General features: G+C 38.0%; 1 protein-coding gene across 1 annotated transcript in view; it reads right to left on the bottom strand.

The window, feature by feature from the left end:
• TRPC7 (transient receptor potential cation channel subfamily C member 7) overlaps positions 1 to 27,978 on the bottom strand; it is a 260,948-nt gene that overhangs the window by 38,906 nt on the left and 194,064 nt on the right. The window contains exon 7 of the mRNA XM_072628831.1: positions 25,874 to 26,138. Coding sequence (XP_072484932.1) covers positions 25,874 to 26,138 — 265 coding nt within the window. The remainder of the gene's footprint in view (positions 1 to 25,873; positions 26,139 to 27,978) is intronic.

Raw genomic sequence — 27,978 nt, 5'->3', positions numbered from 1 at the left:
ACAAAAGAAAAACAGTTGTCTAATAATAATTTTCTAGCTATTCGAGCATAATATTTAGGACTTGGTGTGGTTTGTATTTATGTGTGTGCATGCATGAATTCATTTTATCTACATTTATTGAGAATGAATATCACTTCCCTTTTAGGATATTGATGGTGGAATACAGCTTAAAAGAGAAGAGTTTATGAGGCTGGGAACACAGAGGAGGGGAGAGTTGGGAGATGTGAGTGTCCCTAAAAATGACTTTTGAGGAGAGGTGATTTAATTTTAGGTTGACAAGCAAGTTTCTTGGTATACCACCGAGGCTTCCACAATTAATATGAAATTAGCATAGCAGAGCTTTCTCCTGGTGTGACAAGTGGAAGAAAGGGAATAAAACCCAGGTTTTCCTTTTAGCAAGGGAAGATGAGACTCTCATCCCATCCTCCCAGGACCCATTGCTAACATCTGTAAATAGCTCTGGCTTTCAAAAAGATTGCTCAGCTTGGAAAGGAGCTTAATAACATTGCTCAGATCCCAAGGACTCAGAAATGGGAAATTCACAGAAATGCTCCAGAGGTCATATCCTCCTCTGAATGGTTCTGCCCTCTTTACTTAACCCTGCCAAACATGCTATCCTGGAGCTTTAGGGTCTAGGGACTTGGGAGCAGGCAAGTCATTGAGGAGAGCATAAAGCTGTCATTTGGGAAAGGGGCATTTCAGATGCAATGCATTTCACATTTGTCTGTGAAACTACTTGGTCTCATAAAATATGACTGTGGTTTATTCAGCTGGTCACAAGGTTAAATCCAATGTTTTCTCCTAGCAATTGTGAAATCTCTGACTCTGATTGTCCAATAATTCTTATGAAAGTAACTCTGATGAAGTTAAACTCCCTCTCTTATGAAAGTAACTTGCTGTAGATGAATCTGACTTTACTTCTCTAGCTTGTTGGCAATATTCTAGAGCCCTTTTTCAGATTGTCAGACCCTTGAGGAGAAGTTTTTCTTCTGTTCCTGAGCTATCTCTAAGCAGAAATGAACATGGGTATTCACCATGGGGAGTCCCTAATCAATCAACATTGTGAACTGACCAGAATTGTGGAAACCAGCTAAAATATGAAGACAGATCTTTTTTGTTTTGTTTTGTTTTGGCTGTTTTTGTAGGGAAACTCCCAATGAGGAAACTCTCTTTACCCTTGCAAATCAACAACTACTCTGCAATTGGGGCTTAGAAGTTTCAGTGACTTGTCCAGGGTCCTGCAGCCACTATATGCCAGAGGTGGCACTTGAACTTAGGTATTCCTGACTATAAGACCAACACTCCATCCATGTGTCACACTGCCTTTCATGATTTCTTATATCACAATTATATTCTTTAAGTTCAAATGTCATAGATTATAACTGATTAAACAGTTCCTTAGGTGCTGCACTTAGAGTTTTATTTTTGTCCCCTGACAATAACATTTGTCATGTTGCTGTGCTACTCTAATAGTCCTAGGGAAGGAAGTGGCTTATGCTCTGTGGTCTCATAAAAGTATCAGAAATATCTCACTGGAATCATCAAAACAGTATCTGACTGTGCTACCAAGGGACGGTTTACAGGAACATAGTCTTAAAGCTGGAAGGGACATTTGAGGTCATCTAATCCAAATCTCTTATCCTGTCGATAATCAGACTGAGGTCCAGGGAGATTATGATTTGATCAAGATCACCTAGCTAGTAAGTGCAGGACCAGTATTCAAATCTAAGACCTCCGCTCCCAAGTCACTGCTCCTTCCACTCTACATTGCCTCATTTTATGATGCATAAAATACTTTTTTAGTGATAGTCCTATGAAGAAGGCAATGCAATTATTAATATACTGATTTCTAGGAGGGGAAACTGAGGCTCAATGAGGGTGACTTGCCAAAGATCATGCAGCTGGTAAATGACTGCTCAAGGAACAATTATTTAGGAGTTTTCTGGAAAGAATTCTAGATCTGGAGTCAAAAGATTTAGGCTCAGTTTCAACCCTCCTGCTTATTAACTGATCTTGAGCTTGAAAGTAATTTACATTCTCATTTTCTCACCTATAAAGTTAGTCTGGTTTATTATCTCTAAGGTTAAGTCCTGTGAGTCTTTGACTCTAAATATCTTTGCAGCCAGAGTGAGCATAGTGATAAGTGCAATACTGTGAAAGGCATTGTGGGAAGACAGGAAAACTAATGCAGTAAGTTAATTTCAAGTTGAAGATCACAGTTAATAAGTAGGAAGGTTGAAACCACACATACATCTTTTGACTACAGATCTAGGATTCTTTCCAAAAAACTCCTAAATAATTGTTTCCTGAGCATTCATTTGCCAACTGTGTGACCTTTGGCAAGACACCCTCACTAAGCCTCAGTTTCCTTTCTTATGGGGGGACTATGGATTGTACCAGCTGTTACAAAACAACTTGAGCATAACAGGTTCTTGTCCTCTCTGCCTGACCCTGTGGAGGGGGTGGGATGGGGAAGAGAGCTATATAGAAACTTGACCATCCTTAGATATCCTCTGGCTATTTCTGTCTGTATATGGCTCATTGGTGGGTTGAGTTTCCACAACTAATTATTGAGCCAGAAAAAAAAGCAGCAGATGGCATGGGTTACCATGCCATGTTAAAAGAAGAGGCATTTTTTAGCTGATGGCTATCTTAGCTTCCATATTCTATGTAGCAAGATGGAACTTCAACTAGAGGCAGAGACTTTTTCTGCCTTGGCTTAATGGTGGCAGGGGTTATTGTTCCCCATGTAAAGACTCAACTCTCCGGATTTGTACCAGGGCCCTGGTTAGCTTTGCCCTTCTTGTATTTCCTTCCTCTGGCATCAACCCCATGGCTATTAATAGGTTCTAGAAGATCTGTGGGTATTGGCGAGAAGCAGCCCATGGCTACTGGAGCAGCTGTGCATATAGCAGCAGTGTGAGGGAACTGAGTAACAAGGAAAACAAGTCATCATCAGAGAGAAAGCAAAGTCACTGGAAAGAATATCCATCTTTAGGGTTTGATTGAACTATGTTGGGGCAAAATGAAAATCGGCTCATTAACTGCCTTGGAAAAAAATTGTGTCCCAACAAGGTTTAAGTACCAGCCTCCAACTGACTGAATCAGTAATGATAAGCTATTTGATATTATTCTAATAAGGCTATGGTTCTTTTTGCCTTAGACTTCCCTGTTCTGTGTGGAAATAAGCTACCTACTTGATTCACATCCCTGCACCTTGCTGGGGACAGTCTTAGAATTCTTCTCATGTCTCAGTTTTTGACTCTCCAGATTTGACCACTGTGCCTCAACTGTCTTCTCACTCTGGAAGTTCCCTTAGAGCCTATAGCCTTCTCACTCCATAACATCCCTCTACTCCATGGCTTCCTTCTCTGTTGGTGAGCTCCTCCACTTTAAGGAAGACCCTCGAAGAGTCATCCTTCAATTCTTTCCTGGTTCTGCTTCTGACACTCCAGACTTTGCCACCGTACCCTTGCGCAGGTACCTTAACCCCACACCTTTTCAGTTTTTATAAATATATAAATATATATTATATATATATAATGTGTAAATATACATATATGACATAGAAAATATAATCTATATAATATATAATGTAATATATAAAATATTATACATATAATACATAAAATGCGCTTTAATATATTTTATATTTCTCCCTCAGCAGTGTAAACTTTCTGAGGGCAGAGAATTTCTTTTCGCAGATTCTTTGATCCACAGTGCTTAGCACAACGCCTGGTATGCCATGTTGGTCAAGTCAATTAGTATTTATTAAGCATTTACTGTGTACCAGGCAAAGTCCCTGCCCTCAAGGAGTCCATAACCGTTTATAAAAGTAGCATTTCTCTAAGTGACAACTTTCTTCAGGGATCAAGGGTTGTGTGTGTGTGTGTGTGTGTGTGTGTGTGTGTGTGTGTATGTGTGCATAAATAAAATGATGCATCAAGAGATCTAATTCTCTTATTGGAAAGATAGGAAACCCCAGAGTAATGAACTCAGGACAAATCAAAATGACAGGTAAAATATAATATTCGGCACAGGTCATTTGCACAGACAAATAGTGTCTACCTAGCCCCTCTGTTAGATAAATATCACTTAATTATGCACACTCTCTGACCTAGTGGATACATAAGTACCATACATAAGTAGATAGTAGGGAATGGTCTCATTTATACTAAAATGTTAATAGCAGCACTTGTGGTAACAAATAACCAAGAGCAAAGTGGATAGGGGAACGACTGAACTGTGTAGTCTACAAATGTACTGGGATATTATTTTTATTGTAATAAACAATAAATATGAGAAGTCCAGAGAAATTTAGGAAGCCTTACATGAACCTGTGCAGAGTAAAATAAGTAGAACCAGAATAATTTGCAAAATGATCACAATATATTAAGAAAACAACACCGAGAGCCATCAGCACTTTGACCAATAAATGCAATGACCATTTATAACTTCGGAAGATAGGTGGTGAAATGCGTTTGTCTCTTCTTGAAAGGGAGATAGTAGGAATAGGTATGGGATGAGTCATATACTAGTAGTTTTGCTTACTGTATCTCTTTATTAAATGGAAAGTTCTGCTTGGTGAGGATTATGCCTAAGGGTTGGGGTAGTCCCTGGGAAATGATAGATGTGAAAAACACCCAGCATCAACAGAACATTTTTTTAAAAAAGATAATCATTATGATTCTTCTTTCTCTTATTTGGAAAAAAAAGATCAAGACTTGGATCTAATTTTTCAAGCAGAAAGCAGAAGAGAAGTGGGAGGCAGGGGATATATAAGTTCTGCTAACTAGGTTTATTTAACCTGTATAATGTGACTTTAAATATGAGATACTTCAAGATGAGACTGGGGGGACAACATTAAAAACAAACTGATAAACAAGATACGTTTGGTCTGATTGTTATGAAAATTATTACCTCCTTTGACTCTCAGGACTACTGTAAAATGGCATCCATTTTATAATTTAGCTCAATTATTAAACAAATCTGCACATTGAAGCTAAAATTAAGAAATATGGAGGTGCCCAAAGATGTTCTCTCTCATGTTGAGAACAGTGCTATTGCTTGGCTAGAGAAACACTGGTGCTCCTGGTATTCCAGGTTCAAAGACAAATTTAATTGAAATGATTGTGTGATACTTGAGTCACAGAAAACTGTATCATGGTTTCTTTTGTCAATACCCTGAGAGAAGGACAGCATACTAATAATGATAACTAACATTTATCAAGCAATTTAATGATAACTAACATTTATCAAGCAATTTAACATTATCAAAGCATGATAGATGGATATATAGATGAAATCTCACTTGAAAGTATACCTGGGGTGGGGAACCTGCAGCCTCAAGGCCACACGTGTCCCTCTAGGTCCTTGAGTGCAGCCCTTTGACTAAATCCAAACTTAACAGATCAAATCCCCTTAATAAATGGATCTATTCTGTAAAATAGACTATGCCTTTGAGTGTGCAGTTTCCTATAGCAAATAGAGCATTGTCCCTAGAATTAGAAAGATTTAAGTTTGAATTCTGCATCTGACATTTGCTGTGTTATCCTAGGAAAACAATCAATTATCTCCCTTATTAAATGAAAATGTTAATACCTGTATTTCTTACTTTGCAGGGTGGTTTTGAGGCTACTTTGAGCATTCAGAAACATCATTGATTTGATCAATCTAAGTTACTAAATAAGGAATTTGAGTTCAGTGATAATGTGGAAGAGTAGTCTAATAAGGAGAGACAAAAAGGGTTTGGGAGATGTGGGCATGGTCATGATATGATAAAACCCCATAACAGTATGGCACTTTGGCTACTCCCACTTAGTTTTAGTACTGAATGTAGCATATATAGAAAAGTCTTTTCTCCTCAGTCTGATGTAGTGAGATACTTTTATACTGTGCTTCTTTCCCCATGAAACAGGTTTAATCTTCAACATGACAAGTTTGGGGAGGTATTCCGGTATCAGTCTCTTTCCTCTCCCATTCCTCTTTCACACAACTGCCAAATTGATATTCCTAAAGTCTGGGTCTGACTATTTCAATTCTCTGCTCAGGAAGTTTCATGGACTCCCTACTGCCACTAGGATAAAATATAAACTCCTCTGCCTAACCATTTTGAGCCCTTCATGATTTGACTCCAATCTGTCATTGCAAGTTAATTGTATGTCATGTACTCAGCATTCCAGCCAAATTGACCTACTTAACTGCTCTCCATATGTGTCATTCAATCTTCCCTTTTTGTGCCTTTACGTACGCCATCTCCAGAATCATGGTTTGAGATTTGGAAGAGACTTTAGTAGTCAAATAGTTCAACCTTTGCATAAGGTGTAGAATTTCCAATGTAACATAACTAAGAAATGTTTATCTAGCTTCTTCTTGAAGACCTCCAAGAAAGGAGGGATTGGCCCCTTCTTAAGGCAGCCTTCTCCACCTTTGGATAGCTCTAATTACTATGAAATTTTTCCTGATATCAAGCCTGATTGTCCCTTTGTATCTTCCCCCGATCTTTCCTGGTTCTGCCTTCTGTAGTTAAATAAAATGAATGTAAGCCAACAAAATCAAATCTAATACTTTCTACATATTATTGCTCTTTGCGTACTTGAAGACAGCTATCATAATCCCCTTGTTTTCTCTTCTCCAAGCTAAACATCCCCAGTTCTTTTAAATAATCCTTGTGTTGCAAATTCAAGACCCTTCACCCTCTTGATTACCATCCTCTGAATACTCTACAGGTTATCAATATCCTTTGTAAGCTATGGCACCCAGAATGGAATATAATGATCTAGATGATGCTTTGTGAAGGCCTCAGCACATTGGGACTATCATGTACTTATACCTGGACCTTTTCCATGTCCTTATTATGCTTCTCAATTTAGCCAAAGATAGCATTAGGTCTTGTTTTGTTCTGGTTTTGGCTGTTATATCATATTACTAACTCATATTGAGCTTGAAGCCCACTAAAACCTTCAGATTGTTTTTTCAAAGCAAATGCTCTCTAATCATGCTCCTCCTATCTTATACTTGCATTTATTTTGTGATCAAGTTCAAGACTTTACATTTATCCTCCAGGAATTTCATATTGTTAGACTCTGCTCAATGTTATGTCCTGTCAAGATCCTATTGAGTCTCCTGACTGTCACCAGAGTGTTAGTTATCCATCTCCCCTCCTAGATTTGTGTTACCTGAAAAATTCAATGAACACACTACTGTTATACAACTCTTTGATTAAAATATTCATGAGTGCAAAGTCAAGTAGCCTGAGGTGCTCTACTGGAGACTTACTGCCATGATGCTATTGAGCCATTCACAAGTACTCTTTGAGTAATGAAATCCAACCAGTTCAGATCTCATCTGATTATCTCCCACATCTGGAGTTCTCACTGCCTTCCCCTCTCCTTCTAATCCCTAACTTCCTTCATGATAACAAATCAGGGTCCACCTCCTGTAAAGGTTTCTTTTGATAGCTCCGGTTGATAGAGCTCTCCCCTGCTGCTGAATTTTTTTGTATTTGCTCCATGTGTATTTTGTATATATATTCATATATGTTTGTGTTGCTTCCCTAGGCAGAATTGAAGGTCACTGAGGGAAGGAACTGCCTTCATTTTTGTCTTAGTATCTCCAGAGTCTAACATAGGATTGGGCAGAGAGTAGGCCTTCAACAAATGCTTGTTAAATAGAATTGAATTGATTTAAAGAAAACACAAAGACCTCAAAAAATTTCCACATAGTATTGAGTGGAAGACACTGGACACAGTGTCCCAGGATTGATTCAGAATCTTCATCTTTAAGGCTCCTTATACAGAAAGTAGCAAGGAGTTACAAATGAGACTAATCCTAAGATAGTGCTTGATAGATCTTTATTTTTTGTCAAATGTTCAAGTTGAAATGAATTAAGGGATAGGAATTGGGTCTGGTACAAAAGACCACAGAAAAATCTGAGCAGATTCTGAGTGCCTTTGCCTTCAATTTGTAGCTAGGGCCTTACCTAGAGTTTTTGGTAATTAGCAGAAAAATGCCCATGAGAAAACCATACAGCAGTATGAATGTGCTATATCTTTTTTTTCTAGCTATTACATTCACAGTGTTTCCCTCATCTTTCTGAAGCTATGAGAAAATGGAGTGATCCTGATGATTGTGAAGCATTTCTTAGCATGTACTGAATTTCTCATTCTGTGTTTGTCTAGATTAAAACAGATTTGATATTGGATAATCAATGCTTTGTACATACATCTCTATCCTGAGGCTGCACAGACAGTAAGGTTTCATCCCTTCCTGTACAGCAGGATTGCATAGAAATCTGGAGTTATCTTCCTAATTCTGAGCCCCAGTTTGGAAGTCAGGAAGTCTGATTTGGTTAGATAAGGATTATTGTCTTGAGCGTTTGGCTGCTTGACTGGACAAACTGGGGCAAAAGGAGGTTAGGTAGTCTGCTTCATATCAAACATCACCATTTGATTGCCATGAGCTAATTTAAAAACATTGACTCTTAATTACCATCTCAGTCAATAAACATTGATTAAGAACCTACTACATTCTAGGCAGTAAATGCTGAGGGGTATAAAGAAAGGTAACAGACAGTTCTTGACCTCAAGTAGCTCATAGTCTAATGGGAGAGACAATGTGGAAACAGTTATGTACAAAAAGCTATTAACAAGATAAATTGAAAATTATAAACAGTTGAAATTAAGATTTAAGGGAAAGGGTGGAAAGGCTTCCTTTGGAAAGTGGAATTTTAACTGGGCTTTGAAGGAAGCCAGGGACAATGGGATGTGGAGATGAGGAGAAAGGGTGTTACAGACATGGGGGATAGCCAATGAAAATGTCCAGAATTGGGAGATGAAGACTTCTGTTTCAGGAATAACAAGGAGGTCAATGTTGTAGGATCATAGATGACATAGAGGAGAGTAAATTTTAAGAATATTGGAAAAGTAGGAAGGAACCACGTTATAAAGGACTTCAAAAACCACAGAGAGGTTTGTATATTTGATGCTAAAAGTGTTAGGGAGCCAATGGAGTTTACCGAGTAAGAGATGACATGCACTTAAGGAAAATCATTTTGACAGCTGAGTGAAGGATGTACTGGAGAGGGGAGAGACTTGTGGGAAAGAGACTGGTAGGATACTGCAGTAGTTGAGGTTTGAGGTGATGAGAGCCTGCACCAGGGTGGTGACAGTGTCAGAGAAAATAAGAGAGAGTATTCAAGAAATGTTACTAAGGCAAAATTTACAGGCCTTAGCAACAGATTGGATATGGGGGAGGGAGAGATGAGAGAGAATGAGAACTCCAGGATAACACCTTGGCTGTGAGCCTGGGTGACCAGTCTAGATCACTGGGAGCTGGTATCCTAAATAGCAATAGAGAAGTTAGGAAAGTTTATTAAGATGTCTATGGGATATTTACCTAGTGTGTAACTAAGATATGAGACTAGAAGTGAGGGCTGGGTAAATAGATTTGAGAATCATTAGCATAGAGAAGTTAATTGAATTCATGGGACATGATGAGAACAGTAAGTAAAACAATATAGAGAGAGATGAGAAGAAGGCCCAGTACAAAGCCCTGGGGGACACCCACAGTTAGCAGGTGTGATCTGAATGAGGATCCAGCAACGAAGTCTGAGAAAGAGTGGACAGATAGGCAGGAGAAAAACCAGGGGAAAGTAATGTTGCAGAAATCTAAAGAGAAAAGAATATCAAGGAGAGTGGGTGATATCCAATGACAAAGACTGCAGAGAATTAAAGAAGGATGAAGACTGACAAAACAACATTAGATTTAGCAAGGAAGAGATTGTTAGGAACAGTTTCAATTGAATAAGAATGGAAGTCAGATTTTGGAGTTAAGAAGAGAGTGAAAAGAAAGGAAGTAGAAGGGCCTATTGTAGAAGTCCTTCTCAAGGAGATTAGCCACCAAAGAGAGGGTAGATATGGAATAATGGCGAATGGAGATGAATGGATTAAGTGAAGGCTTTTTAAGGATTGGGGATACATAGACACATTTGTTAACAGTAGGGAAGCAATCAGTAGACAGGGAGAGATTGAAGATGAGTGAATGAGTAGGAATGATGGAGAGGACAATCTACTGGGGAAGACCAGATGGAATGAGATCACTTGTACATGTTTAGGAGTTTGCTTTGGCAAGGTGAAGGGTCTCTTCAACATATGAGAGTAATCAAGGAAGAAATAGCTGTAGAAGGAATCTCAGAGACAAGTTGAAGAAGAGGGGAGAATATGAAGTTCTCAGTGAATGTTCTCAACTTTTTAGTGAACTCTGAGGCAGGGTTCTTAGCTGAGAAGGTGGGAGGAAGAAGAACTATGGGAGGTTTGGAAAAATTGCTGTGGTCAATGGAATAGTGAGCCAATTAGTTGTAAAAGGATTGTTTTGCTGCAATAAGGGACGAGTTGAGAGTATGTGTCATAAATTTATAGTGCATCCAGTGTGACATTGGAGTATCTGGATTGAAAGGTATGGGGGGGTAAAGGAACAGGCAATGAGGGCTTTGAATGAAAGCTACTGGTAGTTCTGGATCACTGGGATGGGGAGGGTATTACCAGGTGGGTGATTATTTATCATTGCTGAATTAGTTTAGGAAGGTTATGAATATTACCAGGAAATTGATGGTATCTTCTCAGAGTGTTAGGTAGCTCAGGTTGAGGGACTGGGGGAACTGATGAAATAATGTTTTTCTCTTATTCCTGCAGGCAGGTAAGATGGAGGAGGAGGAAGCAGGAAGGAATGGTATTTCTCTGTCCCCTGAACGAACGAAGAGTCCCCAGAAAGTGGGATGAGGCCAGGACAGGTAACTCAATGAAATCTTTTGGGAATCTACAAGGGGTACATGAAGAGAGAGAAAAGAAAAGGGCCTGGTTAAAGCCCTGGAAAATATTCACAGGGCAGGAGATAGATGTTGATACAGCAAAACAAACCAAGAAAGAACAAACATTTGGGTAGGATGATAAGAGAATCTGAGATTCTGAAATGGAAGGGAACTCAGGACATCTGCTCTAAAACTTTCATTTTAAAGGGTTCAGAGAGGTTAGGTTATTTGCTGGGGGCATGCAGATAGTATATGTCAGAGGAAAAATTTGAATCCACATCTTCCGGATTTCAGGCCCAATATACCATCCACTATACCAGGTTCTCTCACTAAACAACCAGGAGAAAGAAAAACTCCACATCTACATCTTACTGAGTTTCAATGATAGATAGGAGAGGAAGTATTTGCTTCTTTAAAAAGACAGCAATAAGTTAGTGAACTGTAAGGAGGACCTGGGGATATAATTTTGGAATATCATATGTTGTTACCACTCATGAATATTGATAATCACATTTCAAATTAAATTTCACTTGTGACCTTGGGAATTCCCACATACTTCTTGAGTAACAAGTACCCTGCCTTTTGAGTTCATGTATCAAATCTACTTAAGGAGAATATATAAATAAAAATAATTAGTGGGGGTATCATGTCTTCTGTAACATGCCTAATTATTCATCTAGAGAACATTGGGGAAGTAACTCCTCTATCCAGTGTGAGATAGTACTTAAAAATGGAAAATTCAGTTGGAATCATACCATGGCATATCCTAAAAAGGATACATTTCAGCTCTCTACTTTACACTTCTCACCTTCTATCCTCTATCATAGTTATTTGTGTTGCAACAATCTAAGTGTGGTGGTAATTGATATCCATGAAATATCAAAGGATTGCAAGGACAGTTTTCAATACATTAAGTAGACATTCTCTGGAGAATTTACAAGAAGTTATAGACAAGAATGTACAGAATGAGAAGGCATGGAGAGGTGGTTATCTGTACTTGTAGAGGGGATACTTTCCCTGATGAAATCTAATGAAGTATTTAAATAAGTCAACAGATGTCATTCACCTCCAGTAAATTATAAGTTCCTTGAGGGCAGGAATAATTTGTTATTTGTCTTTGATACCCCTAAAGGTCCAGTGTCTCTGACTCATTTCTTACCTACCATAATCACCAAATGTGTGTTGCCTCAGTCAAACAGACCTGTTAAAGGTCTAAAGACCTAGCTTAAAAAGGCCAAGGTCTCCCACTGCATCCAGGGCCATCTCCAATCATCCTGATCTATATCTTGCCACTGGACCCAGATGACTCTGGAGGAGAGAGTGAGGCTGGTGACTTTGCACAGCCTTCTTCCACTTAAATCTAATTCACTTGTATGCCATGGCATTCATCTCCCTGATATCCTGGTTCTCTTTGGAAACAAATGACAAACAACAACAATGATGCACTTAATGTAGTCTGTTGTTTAGATTACTGAAGTTTTTGTTTCTAGTATGTGTCTTCTTCCCTTGCCCTCACCCTCCAACCAACCCCAATTCACTTAAATGTTCTTTCCCTCAGTTTCTTTACTCCTATGTAGCTGAGAATTAAGGACTAGTTTTCTGTAGGCAGTGAAAAGTCTTCAGTATTTGGCTCCATGAACCACTGGGAAATAAAGAACTTCATGAGTCTTCAAGAGACTGGCCATTTTATTCTCGTCTTGGAGGATGAAATTTGCAGAGATTGTAAGAAGTGAGTGAGCACTCAGATGTGCTGGATTGAGTGCTTTTGCAGACAGTTCAGTGTTATCTTAGTTTGTGAGGAGGGGAAGAGATGAAAAGATGAGGGGAGTTGCCAAGGTTGCTTTTGTTATGGTCACGATCAAAAAAGCCAATTAATGTTGATGTTGCCCGGGGCTGAGGAGAGAGAGGCTATGGCTGCTTGCTTGAGTGTGTTATGAAGAGTAATACTTACGTTTTCCCTTTCTACTTTGTCTTTATCCCTTCCCTGGGAGAGAGTGAGATTCTGTTCCAAAGCTTATCCCAGGTCATTAAAGTTACATTTATAATATGTTTAGTTAGTTTGAATTTGCCAGCTAGCTAACATTTGAGCAATTAGAGCTGCTTATGATTTTGGGGCTTCATTATTTGTGAAAAGAGATTTACAAAGAAATAAAACAAAACAAAAACAAGGCAAGTTTTAGTAAGATGTATAAACGAAAGTTAAAGAGGGCTGGGAGCATGCACTATCTAAGTAGTTGGGATTCTTTTTTTTACTGGGGGCTCCTGAGCTCTAAGAGAGAATCTTTTTATAAACTTCCCAAAACAAAAGATCAAGCCACATGGACTCTGATTTTTGGTTTTTTTAATGTTTTGACTAAAATTGTGAACTTAAAAAAAGACGTCTGATGGTGGTTAGGCAACTACATTGAGTCATACAGCATCATTCCAATGTTTTCCTTCACACATGTCCAGAGGGAATCCCTTTGGAGGAGAGGAGTCAAAGGTAATAACTGGAGCAGGGGTGGGGAACCTATGACCTCAAGACCACATGTGGCTTTCAAAGTCCTTGGATGTGGCCTTTAGACTGTGTCCAAGTTTTACAGAACAAATCCTTTTCTTAAGGATTCAAGGGACACACTTGAAGACCTAGAGGGCTACATGTGATCTTGAGGTTGTAGATTCCCCACTCCTGAACTAGAGTATAGATCAAACCTGGTGGGAGAAGGGAAGTACTTAGAAACTGGTAGTGACTCCCAAGAGATAAAGTAGAAGATAATTTCTCTCCCTTATTGTAGTAGTCACACAGGTAAATTTTTCCACCTTATACAAACATCTTTAAGTCACTCAGCTATCTCTGAAAAGAGAATATTAGATCTTTAATGTACTATACTACAGGGAAAGTGTGAATGTAACCCACGCTTTTAAGAAGTAAGGCATATGTTACAAATATTTTGGATGTTACATTGGTATAATTATTATACAATATTTAGAGTTGGAAGGAATGCTTAGAAAAGCATGTTGGAAGGCCTAAGATGGTGGAATAGAAGGAAACTGTAAAACCTATCTCTATCCCATAAATAAATAATCTGATTACCCAACAATTTACCCTCCTTGGACAAATGGCAAATATAATACAGAATTTATAATCTTTAAGAAATGAAGATGAAAGGCTTTGGGTAAAGGAAAAAACCCTATAGCACCAAGTAGATAAAAGGCTACCAGAAGCCTGCCTATGCTGTTAGAGAATATAAAAAAGGAGGAGAGGCGCTCTCTTACAATCACCTCACTTATCTTAGGTTGCCATTCCTTATTAACCTCCACAGTCTGAAGATTATTTTCCTTGATGGAGAAAATAGAAGCAAAATAGAAGTTCAACGGTTTCATTTTCTCACTATGTTCTGTTATCACTATACCTTTCACCAGAGCAATAATTGGCTATATCCTAGTCTTGTTCTTTTTCTGGCAGCAGACATAGTTAAAGAAATCTTTCTTTATGTGACCTCACTATTAATTGAAAGGCTCAGCTGAAATGTGGTTTTAGCCTCTCTGACATTATTTTACCAGAGCCATGCTTTTGAATTATAACTCAGTAACCTGAGTAAGTTAGTCACAAGTGAAATAGTGATGTTAAAAAAAAAAAAAAGATAAAAAAGTTCCTTCTCTCTTCTCCTCCCTCTCAAGGAAAAGGCCTCCATTAGGTCTATCCCACCAGAAGAGATCAACCTCAGATTTAACTGTCAGTTAAAGAAAAGGTTTCTTCTTTTCTCTCCTCATCCAAAGCAGAAGGCTAATCACAGGACAGGAGAAACTCTTTTCTGATGATGAGGTAAAAGACATGGATCAAAACCCTAACTCAAGGAAAGGGAAAATCTTGCCTAAAGAAGGACTACCTGAGCAGAGGAAAGGTCCTCAACTTGATTTTATCTCCAGAGAGATTTAGAAATCAAATCCTGAAGCCTCAGCAACAAAAAATAAATACACAGACCACAAAAAAGAACTTTTATGATTTTAGAAATGATCAAAATACAAATCAAGAGGAATATAATAACTCAAAAACATGTACAATCAATACCTCAAAATCAACTTGCCTACAAGAACAATTAGAATTATGAAGAAATGATCCAAAAGTTTGAAAGAGATATTTATAAAATAAATGTGAACTATGAAATGGTACAAAGGATCAACAGCTTAACAGAAGAAGTACTTTTCTTAAAAAAAAATGGAAAGGAAAAGAAAGAAAATGAAAAGATCAACGAATTGGAAATGCAGCTAAAATTAATAGAAAAGAACAAATTAAAATCCCTAAAATTATTAAACATCAAATTAGAGGCCCCAAAATAAAAGGAGAGATTAATTGAAAACAAAATGATCATACACTGAATAAGTAAAGTTAGAATTTGGTTTTCTGGGGGAAAACACCTATAAAATGGATCAACTATTAGGTAATTTGATTAAAAAAGAAGAAAACCAAATTACCAGTTTCAAAAAGGAGAATTTACAACAAATGAATAAGAAATAAAGGAAACTATTAGAAACTCTCTCACCCAACTTGACAACTTTAAATGAAAAAAAGAATATTTGCCAAAATATAAAATGCCCCAATTAATAGAACAGAATATAAAGAATTTAAACAATGCCATTTCAGAGGAGGTAACTGAACAAACTATAAATGAACTTTCAAAAAATCTCCAGGACCAGATGGATTTACAAGAGAATCCTCTCAAATATTCAAAGAACAAAGAATTAATTAATTCTAATTAATCCATATAAATTTTAATTAATTAAATTAAAATGCATACTATTTGAAAAACCACAAAAGGAGTGATTCTACCAGATTTCTCCTATGGCACAGAACTGGTATAGATGTATTAACCAGGGAGAGTTACAACAGAAAAAGAAAATCATAGACTGATATCCCTGATGAAAATATATGCAAAAATTTTAAGTCAATTAATAGCAAAAGGACAAAAGCAACAAATTACAAAGATTAAACACAGTGAACAGATTGTGTTTACATTAGCAGTGCAGGGTCGGTTTAATATTAAGAAACTATAAACTTAATTAGCAATATTAAAAACAAAATGAACAAAATTCTCACATCAATAGATACAGAAAAAGTTTTTAACTACATTAATCTGTTAAAAACACTAGAAAGTCCTTACCTTAAGACGATAAATAATATATATCTCAAACTATTATGTGTATGTAACAGAGATAAACTAGATACTTTCCAATAAATTCAGGGAGTGAAATTTGACATATTATTAGAAATGCTGACAAAAGCTATAAGACTAGAAAAAGAAATTGAAGAATGAGAATAGGTAATGAATAAGCAAAATTGTTATGTATTTGTGTATGATATGATGGTGTACTTAAAGAACCTAAAGAGTCAACTAAATGTTAATTGAAATAATTTCAATCTTCTTGTGGAATATAAATCTGCAGAAATCATCAGCAGTTCTATATAACACCAATAAAATCCAGCAAAAAGTGACAGAAAAAGATACAGACTGTATAAGCTACTTGGGACTATACTTAACTGGATATTCACAAAAATTATATAAATACAACTACAATTTACTATTTACACAACTATAGATAGATCCAAGTTATTGGAAAAAATATTAATTGCTCATGAGGAATCAATATAATAAAGATGTTACAAAAATTAATTTACTGACTCAATGCCATACCAAATGATCAAAGGATTATTATATGTAACTATTAAAAAATAATGAAAATGACACGAAGGTAGAAAAGGTCAAGCATCTCAGAAGGAATAATGAAAAGTGATGGGAATGAAGGGAGCCTAAATGTGTAAGATCTCAAACTATGTCACAGAGTAGTAAAGCTCAAAACAAATTGGTACTGGTTAAAAAGAGAGATTAGTCAGTGAAACAAATTAGTTATATAACATTCATATGAAATGTATCTAGTACTCCAGTATTCAATAAATAAAAATACCCCAATTACTGGGATAAAGTCTCAGTATTTGACAAAATATACTGGGAAAATTGGACAACAATATAAAAGAAATTAGATTTAGAGAAGCACGTCACCCCCTATACTAAGATATGATGTGACTTAAATATAAAAGGTCTTATTAGATACTAATTATAGAAACACAGAAAAAAAAACCCTATTAGATGTATTTTTGGATAAAAGGAAGTTTATGAAAAACTTAAGGTTAGAGGGGATAACAGAGGATAAAATGTACAATTTTGAGTGCATGAAATTTAAAAGTTTTGCACAAACAAATCCAATAAAACTAAGATTAAAAAATAAACAATTATTTGGAGGGGGAAATCTTTGCAGCAAATTTTTCTCTAAAGATGTCATTTCTAATTAAAATTTGAAATGAGAAGTTCCATTCCCCAGTTGATAAATGGTCTAAAGAGATGAATGAACTCAAGGAGTGAAAAAACCCACAATGGCAACCAAGCTATCTATGAAAAAGAAAATTGGAGGTTCCTTGATAAAAATGTAATAAGGGAATATTCATGCTTTTGCAGGTTGCTTTCTGTAGATAACCTCTTATTTACAGTTGCAAAGCTACCCAGGAAGCATAGAGCATATAAAATCCTGCTTTAAAAAAGCAAAAACAAACCCCAAAGTTGACATAGTAAGAGAAAACTGTTCCAATTTCCTATGAGAGATATTTGATTGAAAGCAATTCTGGGATTCTATTTCTCACAAATCAGACTGTTAAAGATGATAAAAAAAGAAAAGAATAAATGTTGGAGGGGCTGTGGGAACAGAGGCAAAATGATGCACCGAGGAACTGGAAATAGATAAACCATTCTAGAAATAATTTGGAATCATACACAAAAAATTACTGCTTCTAGGCCTATGCCCAAAAGATGTCAAAGAAATAAATAAAAGTCCTATGCATACAAAAATATTGATAGCCTCTCTTTTTGCAATGGCATTTTGAGGAATGACTGAATAAGTTGTAGTATATGACTATGATGGAATACTATTGTGTTGGAAGAAATGAGGAAATAGATAATTGCAAAGACACTTGAAAAAACATAAGAACTGATTTAGAATGAAGTAAACAGAACTAGAAGAACAATTTATATTATAATATCAATATTACAAAAATGAACAATTTTGAGAACTTTTATAACCTGATGAGGAATGAAATGTGTAGAACTAGAACAATTTATATATTAACAACACAATGACCATCCAGGACTCCAGGGGACTGATGATGAAATATACTATTTGTCTCCTGACAGAGAAGGGATTTAGGGTGCAGAATAACACACACATGCATGGAGGCACACACGCTCTCTTAATGAGGAAATTTGTCTTGCTTGATTGCATATTTGTTAACAGAATTTATCTTCTCTTTTATTCACTGAGGTACGAAGTAGGAGGAACAGAAAATTTCTGTTAATTTAAAATAAGGCAATTAATGGAGGGATGCTACGGATGTACATTTTCAGATGAGGTTACTTTATTGTTAAATTAGCTTAACTGTTTTACTTTTCACAAGAGACTTCTCACAGAATTGGTTTTAATCTGTACTTATTGCAAATGTTTTCAGTGTAAGAACAAATTACCAATAAAACTTTAAAGTAAAAGAAATTGTGTAAACAGGGAGAGGGGATAACTAATATGTCTTTGAAATGCTGGAGTTCTCATCAGTTCAATTCAATTCAACCAACTAAATGACAGCTATACACCTATCCCATGATAAGTACTGAGGATATTGTGATGGAGGCAACACACAACCAGCTTATGATCCAGAGATAGGGAGGAGAGGGAGAATAGAGGTTGCTGTGTTTGTCCTTTGTTTTCGAAGAGGACCATGACATAAGAGAAATGATGACGTGACTTGCACTTGACTTTGTTTTGAATGAGGGAATGCTGTGCAAAATCACTAGCCTCGCTTTGTTCTCCTGAGCCATCTGGATTCAGTGACCATCCTGATATTCATCAGGATGACTGGAGATGACCCAGGATGCAATGGGAGACCTTAGCCTTTTTGGGCTAAGGCCTTTTCAGGTACTCAATCACAGGCAGCTAACATAGTTCAGTAAATAGGCCTCTTTAAGAAGGCCCCTTTAATGAACAAAAGAAAAAAAATAACTAAATCAAGCTGGAAGGGAAAGGGAAACAGTTACTAAGGATACTGACTCTAAGTCAGGAGGGTCCAGAAAACAATCATTAAGTGGAGCTTGGGTGGGACCCATTGTTGTCCAATCTATGGGCTTCAGAGTACACTGGGTTTAAGGTTTTGGAAAAGACAAGACAGGAAGGAAGGAAGGAAGGAAGGAAGAAAGGAAGGGAGGGAGGGAGGAAGTAAAACATCTAACCAGTAAACTCCAAGTTAACCGGGCAGCTTCTGGCCATCCAAATTTACTTTCCTTGGGAGAGGAGAAGGAAAGGGAGAGAGAGACAGGAGGGAGAAGATGAGCTGCGTTACCCAGCTAGCTGGGTCTCCACTCAGACAGCTCAGTCTACTCACAGGTTGTATTTGTCCTTTGTTTTTGAAGAAGATCATGTCATCAGAGAAATAATAACATGACTTGCATTTGACTTTGTTTGAGTGAGGAAGGGCTGTGCAAGGTCACCAGCCTCACTTCTCCTCCTGAGCCATCTGAATCCAGTGACCAGATATTCATCAGGATGACTGGGGACAGCCCAGGATGCAGTGGGAGATGTTGGCCCTATTAGGTTAAGGTCTTTTCAGATACTCATTTAGAGGGACGTAAAGCAATAGGTCCCGTTCTCATTAAAGGGACAACATAAAGGAGAAAAAGGAAGAGAGGGAAATAACATGACACCCTGGAAAAGCATTAGTTTCTTATAAGAGAGTTTCTCCCTCAGTTTTTGTTTTTGTTTTTCCATCTGTTTCCTCATCTGTAAAATGAGCAAGTTGTGCTAAATAGCCTCTCAGCTCCCTTCTGGCTCTAAGATTCAATGATCCCATGTTCACAAATAGCTATGATACAAAGGAGGATAAGACAAGCAAAATGGAGATGTTCAGGAAGAGTGATTTGAGAAATCTGAGGAGGGAGAGAGTTTTCACCTGGGGATATACCACTACACAGAAAATGCCATGACAGAGTTGTGCCTTGAAGGAAGGGAGAAATTTGGACATATGGAGACAGGAGTCGAGTGAAGGAGAAGGAAGAAGTCCATGTGGAAATGACCTGAACAAAGGCACAGAAATAGAGAGGGGAGAAAAAGCATAGAATGGTAATAATAGCTAGCATTTATATAGCACTTCCTCTGTGCCAGGCTTTATGCTAAACACTTAGAAATTATTATATCATTTTATTTTCACAACAACCCTGGAAAAGCGATGGTATTATTATCCCCATTTTACAGATAAGAAAACTGAGGTAAACAGAGGTTAAGTGACTTGCCTGGGGTTACAGCTAGCGTCTGAGGTCAGATTTGACCTCAGGTCTGTCATGACTCCAGAACTTTATCCACTGTACTACCTAACTGTCCATTACAGACTAGAAGGTATAGACTATACTGTGATGCAGGTTGGAGAGACAGTTAGATTAAAATACAGTTATCCCTTCTGCATCATGAGGGTTAGGGGTTCAGTGTCCCTGGAAAATCTGGAAAATCCACTTAAAAGTTTTTGACCCTCCCTTCATACCAGAGAAGAAGTCTGAATTGTTATGATACTAAAAAAGAAAACATGTTGCTATTATACAATACTATACATATAAATATATGCATTTCTGAGTTTTTGAACTTTTTCTGTGTTGTCTATTGCTTCTACAAAACTCTTCCAAAATTCCCATTTAATTTCTTATGCTGACCCATGATATATCAAAATGAAGATGTGGAAGGGACAACTGTGATCCCTACTCTCCAGGAGCTCATGTTTGAATGGGGAAGACAGCACATAGTCATTATACAGAGTAGATAAGAGGTAATCTTAGAGGGAAAATGCTAGTAATGGGGGAATGGAGGAAGGCTGCTGCTGTAGAAGGTGGAATTTGAATGAATCTTGAAGGAAGTTGGGAATTTTAAGAGGAAGAGATGAGTGAGCAAAGTATTGTAAGTGTGGAAGCAGCCAATGAAAGGTCACAGAGCCAGGAGATGGGTGAGGAACAGCCAATAGACCAATGTGGCTGAAACCTAGAATGTAAAGAAGGAAGAAAAATGTAAGAAAACTGAAAAGTAGGAGGAGGCTGAGTTGTGATGGGCTGTGAATTCCAATATTTAATCTTGGAAGTAAAGGGAAGCTACAAATGAAAGAGAGAGAGAGAGAGAGAGAGAGAGAGAGAGAGAGAGAGAGAGAGAGAGAGAGAGAGAGAGAGAGAGAGAGAGAGAGAGAGAGAGAGAAAGAAGGGGGAGAGTGTGTGAACATGATCAGATCTGTGCTTCAGGAAAATCATTTTCTTAACTGAAGGGAGGATGGATTATAGTGGGGAGAGCCTGGAGGCAAGGAGACCAGTCATAAGACTATTGTAACAGGCTGTGGGAGGAGTGAAGGGACATATATGAAAGATGTTGGGAAGATAGAAACGACAAGATTTAGCAGCAAATTTAATATGAGAAAGAGTGAGAAGTAGAGGATGACAGCAAGGTTTAGAGTTTAGGTGACCAGGAGGATGATGGCGACCTCATCTGGAGAGATGGGGAAAGCTAATGAGTTCAGAGTCAAGCAGGATGCTCCCACTAATTATCTCAGGCTCCTTCTTTACTCCTCAGCCTCTACCTATCTACTGGCTTCTTTCCTATTAGTTATAGACATGCCTCAGTTTTCTCCATGATAAAAAAAAACAAACCTCCCCTGACCCCATCATCCTTTCAAGTTATTATACTATTTTTCAGCCAGACTTGCAAGGTCACACAAGTAGCAAGTATCAGAGTTTAGATTGAACTATGGTCAGCACTTTTGGCATCAAAATAAAGGCTACTGTGAGGACTTGTATGTGCCAGTCACCCTAATATCCTAATATTAAGACATAACAACACTACACAAAAGGGTAATCTAAAAATTAGCCAGTTCTTCCAGGCAAGATAACTAACCATGACTGGTTCTTCCCCTGAGAGGATAGTTTACAAACAGGAGTAAAGTTGATATCCTTTCCAAATTCACCAATCTAGGGTAAATAAACTTCAGGGACTTTTGAATATATCAGTCAGAAAGAAGCAAAATAAAAATGTGTTCTCAGATTGAAACTATTCTTTAATGATAATGTTTATACCTATGGATTCACTGGTCACTGGCTGCTCTTGTCTTGTTCAGGAAGTGCCAGATTGTTTCACCTTGTATAATTTCATTTAACCTCTCTGGGTCTGAGTTTCCTAATCTTTAAAATGAGGAGATAGAACTCTAAAGTCCCTTCCAGCTCTAGGTCAATGTATCTCTGATTTTATCACAGAAGTAAATAGGGAAATGGTATTTGCTTTATTTCCTATTCATACACTTTATGTTCCAGCCAAGCTGCAGTACTAATTGTTCTCTAAACTCAATGGTCCGTGTCTTTCCTCCATTCATTAAAACAAGCCATTCCCCATTCTTGGAACACAGTCTTTCCTCATCACCACTTCTGGGAATCATTGTCTTCCTTCAAGGCTCAACTTAGGTTCAGATCCTTCATGTATCCTTTCCTGATGTATGGTTTAACAGATGGATGGTACTTCGATAGATAAAGTGAGGGAAGGAGAACAGACTTAAAGCAGATAGGATGTTGCATTTGAGGAGCAGGGGGAAATATCTATCCCCCTTCTTCTTTATCCAAATCCCTTAATGCTACAGTCCTAGCACTTTCATCTTTTTTTCTGGACATTCACTGTGTTGACCAATCAGGCTGCAGTATGAAAATTTGCCAGGAGGTGCCGCCATCTAACACATATAGGCAACAACCAACTTAAATTTTCTGCTTAAAAACACAGCTTCTGCCATCCCTGATCACTTTCAACTTTGCTGGACCTCCCATTGCCACTGCAGTAGGAGATTTTGTGTGTGTGTGTGTGTGTGTGTGTGTGTGTGTGTGTGTGTGTGTGTGTGTGTGTAACCCCCAAACTTGATTTTGAAAAGCCTGTGGACTCCAAAGCAGAGGAAGGGAAGAAGTCATGAAAATAAGATAGAGTTTAGGGCAGGATGAGTCTGATGACTCCTATGCCCTGAAATTGCTTCCCTCTAAACTATCTGAGATTTTACAAATCTCACTTTGTTACACTGATTTATCTCATTCTTTATATAATAATTTGGCTTAAAATATCTCCATTTAAAAAATATTGACATCTTAGAGAATGCTAGGCTAATAGTTGCACCTACCTCAGCATCAATTTACCAAGCAACTTTCTTTCTCTGTAAAATCTAGATGAGTTCAAGAACATTAGAAGGATAATTTTATTGAAGGAGGTAGAAAGGGAAAGTAGGTAATTTTGGAACATATAGAAATTGTAGGAGGGTGAGGGAGAACAGGTCTGGATCACTTGTACAGTGTGTCTGTACAATGAGGGACCAATTAAAGTATCCTGTAGACACTTCTGAGCAGAGGAGTCCATGGAGCTGAAAGAGATGGCACAGTGGAAAGGGTGCTGGGCCTCAAGTCCAGAAAACCTGGACTCAAATACTCTGTTGTATGATCATAGTGAAGTAAGTCTCCTAAAAAAATAGAGATAATAATATCTGTGCTGTTGTAAGGCTTAGTGATTTCAAAGATCATAGATTTAGGTTTGGAAAGGACTTCAAAGGTCATCCAATCCAATGTCTTAATTTTAAAGGTGAGGAAACTGAGGCCCAGAGAAATTAGGTGACGTGTCCAAGATCATGCGGTTAGTAAGCAAACCAAACCAAACCAAACAAAGCAGGATTTGAACTCAAATCTTATGACTCCAAATTCACTACTAAACTATACTATATCATAGTGCCTCTCAAAAAGAGTGCCAGTTCTTATCTATTTTTTACATTTTGTACAGAGACAATCATTCTCAACACAGGGCAAGGAATTTCTCCCCCTCTTCCTCCTCTTCCTCTGCGTTTTGTCTTTCCTCTAAACCCCTTGTGACACGTCTTCCTTTTCTCAGGGCCTAGAACTCTGACTAGTACTATTGATGCTACAGATTAGTTTGATTTTTGAGTGAGCAGCCTGGTTGGCTGACCTGGTTGTTATGCCTATTCATAATACAAAAACTTTTTTGGGGGATGGACAGAGAAACTGGCTTACAAGCAAACTTGTGGAACTTAACCTCCTGATGGGTTACAGACTATATTTAATGTGCCCCAGACACTTTCTAACTGTGTGACCCAGGGCAAGTCACTTAAACCTGTTTGTCTCAGTTGCCTCATCTGTAAAATGAACTGGAGACGGTAAAAGGCAAACTCACTCTAGTAACTTTGCAGAAAAAAATCCCAAAATGGGATAAGGAGCTGGACATGACTGAAAACAACCGAACATAGCAAAAAGCTTCCCTTAAGTTAGAATCCTCAGGTTCTCTAGGAACCAGGTGATTTAGGTGATTTTTGTAAGTTCAAGGTATAGAAAATTAGGTAGTTTAAAAAAAGGTGAAGGGAAAGAAAGAAAATAATGAGGAAATATTCCCATGATAGGTTGCCTTGGATACAACTATGTGACTGAGTCAGAGTGAGGTCACCCCTCATTATAGCTAGCGCTCAGTACAATAGGATGAACCCTCACCTCTATTATCTCATAGGGGCCTTTTTTAATAACAAATAGATGTTTCTGGGGTGATGCATAAATAGTGAAACTTTAAAACCTTTGAAGTAACATTTAGAAAAAAAATTCTCTCTCCAGGTACATTCCTGCTCTTTTGACAGCTTTCCTTTTCAATCAAATGCTATTCATTTTTTTACATCACATTCTAGAAGTTGCCAATATGATGTATTCAGTGTGGACACAAAAATCTTGCCTTCATTTTCACTCTCTCTGGGACTCACTTTCCTTCCCACATCCCTTCAGCAAAGAGACTTTCCTCCCTTTCTCTGGGAAGACTCTGACATGTTGTTTATATCATCCTTCTTTTTCTCTGATTTGTAAAATGTCCATATCACTCTCCCTTGATGTTTTGGTTTCCAAGATATACTTGTACATTCTTTTACTCAATAGTAATTTTCCAACCCATAAATTCCCAATGCTGGCGTTTCCACATCTTTCGACCATTACTTCTAGAATCTCTGACAGATGAGTTCCTCCCTATCCTTTTGATTCAGGTACTGTCTTTTGTTTTTAGGTGACAGAGTTTTCCTGTTTTTATGTGTTATGAATTATATCTTCAGGAAGTGGCAACAAAAGCTATAACTAAGTAGTGCTGAGACCCTCTGTTTCCCTTGGGTTAATATTGGTATTGGACAGTGTAAGTTTTTAGCTCTCTAGCTGAGGCATACGAGGCATTGTTTGCATCAAGGGTTTGGGGCTTTTACAGGTACAAATGATTCTGGTAACAAAGCTTTTCCTTTTTTTTTTCTTGCAGATTAAGGGTTGGCCTTCTGACAGGCTGCTTTCGAGAGAGAGCAGCAGCTGCAGACTGAGAGAGAGAGAGTGAGTCAGGGAGCCTGGGATAACTCAACCACCTGGGCTCTTTCCATGATAGAATAAATTTCAATTTGTGCTACTGTTGTGTTTTGAGAGTGAAAATGTAAACAGGTGGCTTCCACGGTGTATGCTAGCCACTGTACTGGCAGTCCAGTGCCCTGCTACATTTGTTCCTGGGTTTCCCCAGAATTAACTGACTCAGTCCAGATGAACCCAACATCATCTATAGCAAGCGTGATCAACTTGCCCACTTGATAAATCTGTTCTTACAGGGGTTCAGAGCTGTTTTTCCATCCCCCTCCCCAATAATTTTCATTGTAGGTTAGGAGCTGTAATATTGTGGGTGGAGTAATGATTTTGGACTTGAGAGGATTGGAGGTGTAGGTTCTGACTTTGGATAAATCAACTAACCCCTTTGTACCTTCCTTTTCTATGACTTTCACAAACACTTTCTACAATCTAATGGGATTACTAGCTGTTCCCTGAACATTCTACCTCCCTTAGCACAGCCTGCCTTGCCAAGGAAACTAGCCTGTTACATAAAACAACCCAGTGAAGACACATGGACCTCCCAGGTCAATAATTCCTTCTGAATACTCACGTTGTAAATGCTGGGTTGTATTTTGCACCAAGGTAGTAGGAATATAGGTTGAACATTCCAATCATGAAGGCAACGAACACCATGATGAAAATGACCATGAATTTGAAGATATCCTTCACTGTTCTTCCCAAAGAAATCTGCAGGGGCCCAAAGCTCTCGTTGGCTGGAAGAATGTAAGCAATGCGGGAGAAGCTCAGTACCACGGCTATGGCATAGAGTCCTTCTGATATGATCTGAGGGTCAGAGGGCCGCCATTTGTTCCTGGCTAGAAGAAAATCATGGAGGTTATCCATTAGGGAAGAGAAAGGGCCTAGTAGGAAATAGGACAGGGTTACTGAGTATTCATAGCCACAAGGTTCAAGAAGCACAGAGATCTGATATGCAATCTTGAGTGGTCTAGATGTAGAGTGGACAGGGTACTTTAGAGGGATGAGGTCAAAATAGAAAGTCACTTAAAGGAAAGCCACTTTGGACCTTTTCCCTCATTGATTAGATGAAGGGGTTGGATTTAATGATCCTTAAGATCTCTTCCTTTCCTGAATCTATGATACTCTAAATATTTTCTCATTAACATTACCTAAGTTAGAGGGAAGGTTAACAATGTGTTCTTCTACTTTTCCTTAGGATGATGAGTAGTAGAAGGCAAAGAAAACAGAACCATGGTTATGATACAGCCCAGGAAGTGACTTGCTCTCTAGATTTGGCCAAGATTATCCCTAATTGTTGATAACTTGTGCTGGAGCTAAAACTGTCCTAGGAGGTATCCGACACTAGGGATTGATTAGGGGTCCCCTACATCCAAATTGCAAGGAGGGATGCTTCATTTTAGGATTACCATACCTAAGATTTTTAAACTGGAAGAACCACATTTCACTACTAAAATATAGCTAAGTGGCACAATGGACAAAGCTTGGAGTCAGGAAGACCTGAGTTCAAATTTGATGTCAGACGCTCACAAGCTGTATCGCCTTGTTCAAGTCACTTAACTGCTGTTTGCCTCAGTTTTCTCAACTGTAAAATGGGGATAAAAATAACACTTACCTTGTAGGGTTGCTGTGAGGATAAAATGAAATGATATTTATAAATAGCTTAGCATAGTGCCTGCTGTGTATTAGCTACTCTGTAAATGCTATTTATTATTGGTATTAAATTTAATCTGTTTAGCAGTATGTCAATAGCATGGTTCTGGTGTGGTGGGAAAAGCACTGGATTCGGAGACACAGAATTTGAATTCAAGGCATTATTCTTCACTAGGTGTGTATTGTTGCAGGAGAAAAATCACTGAGCTGTAGTTTCCTCTTCTGTAAAATGAATACCATATATAAAGTAATTTGATTCTGTAACAAATACTATTATCATTCCTCTGTACTTTGCTGGAGAATAGAGGTTAATAAGGGGGAAATCACTCTCCTGAAAGCTGTATGAAAGAGCAATGCCCCTAGGGACATTTGGGTTGGTACAGAGAGAGGTGCTTAAGAGTCAGAGGACTCAGCTCTGCCAGTGATAAACTGTGTGACCTTAGGCATGTCACTAAACTTCTCTGCATCTCAGTTCTTTATCTGTAAAATGAGAGGGAGGAATTAAATGACCTCAAAATTCTATCAAGCTCTAAATCTGTGATACAAAAATAGAAAACATTTGTTAAGCATCCACTACATGCAAGATGCAGGGTTAGTCACTGAAGAAGCAAAAGATACAACATGCACCTTGATCTGAAGGAATTCACAATTTAATAGAGTCAGGAGACCTAGATTCAAGTTCCATTGTTGGTGCTTATGAGCTGCATGACCATGAATATGGGATTTTTAACTACCTGAACCTCAGATCTGTAACATGAAGGTAGTAATCCTAGCTCTAGCTGTTTTACAGGTTGTTGTAAGGAAAGCACTTTGTAAAGCCATATAGATGTGAGCTATTACAGTCGTCATTATTATAGTGGCCTCCAAACTGCTTTGTAGTGAGCAAACACTGATTTGGAGACTGTAGGGTGCTTAAAGGAACCTAGTATTTAGTCAGAAGGGTCCTTGGAAATCATCTTGTGCACAGTCAAAGAGAAAGATGTCTCTGTGGGCTACATATTGACTCAGAAAACCCTAAATTAACAT

The sequence above is a fragment of the Notamacropus eugenii genome, chromosome 1 (genome assembly GCF_028372415.1).
Source record: "Notamacropus eugenii isolate mMacEug1 chromosome 1, mMacEug1.pri_v2, whole genome shotgun sequence".
Taxonomy (NCBI): domain Eukaryota; kingdom Metazoa; phylum Chordata; class Mammalia; order Diprotodontia; family Macropodidae; genus Notamacropus; species Notamacropus eugenii.
This window is presented reverse-complemented; position numbering and strand designations above follow the sequence as displayed.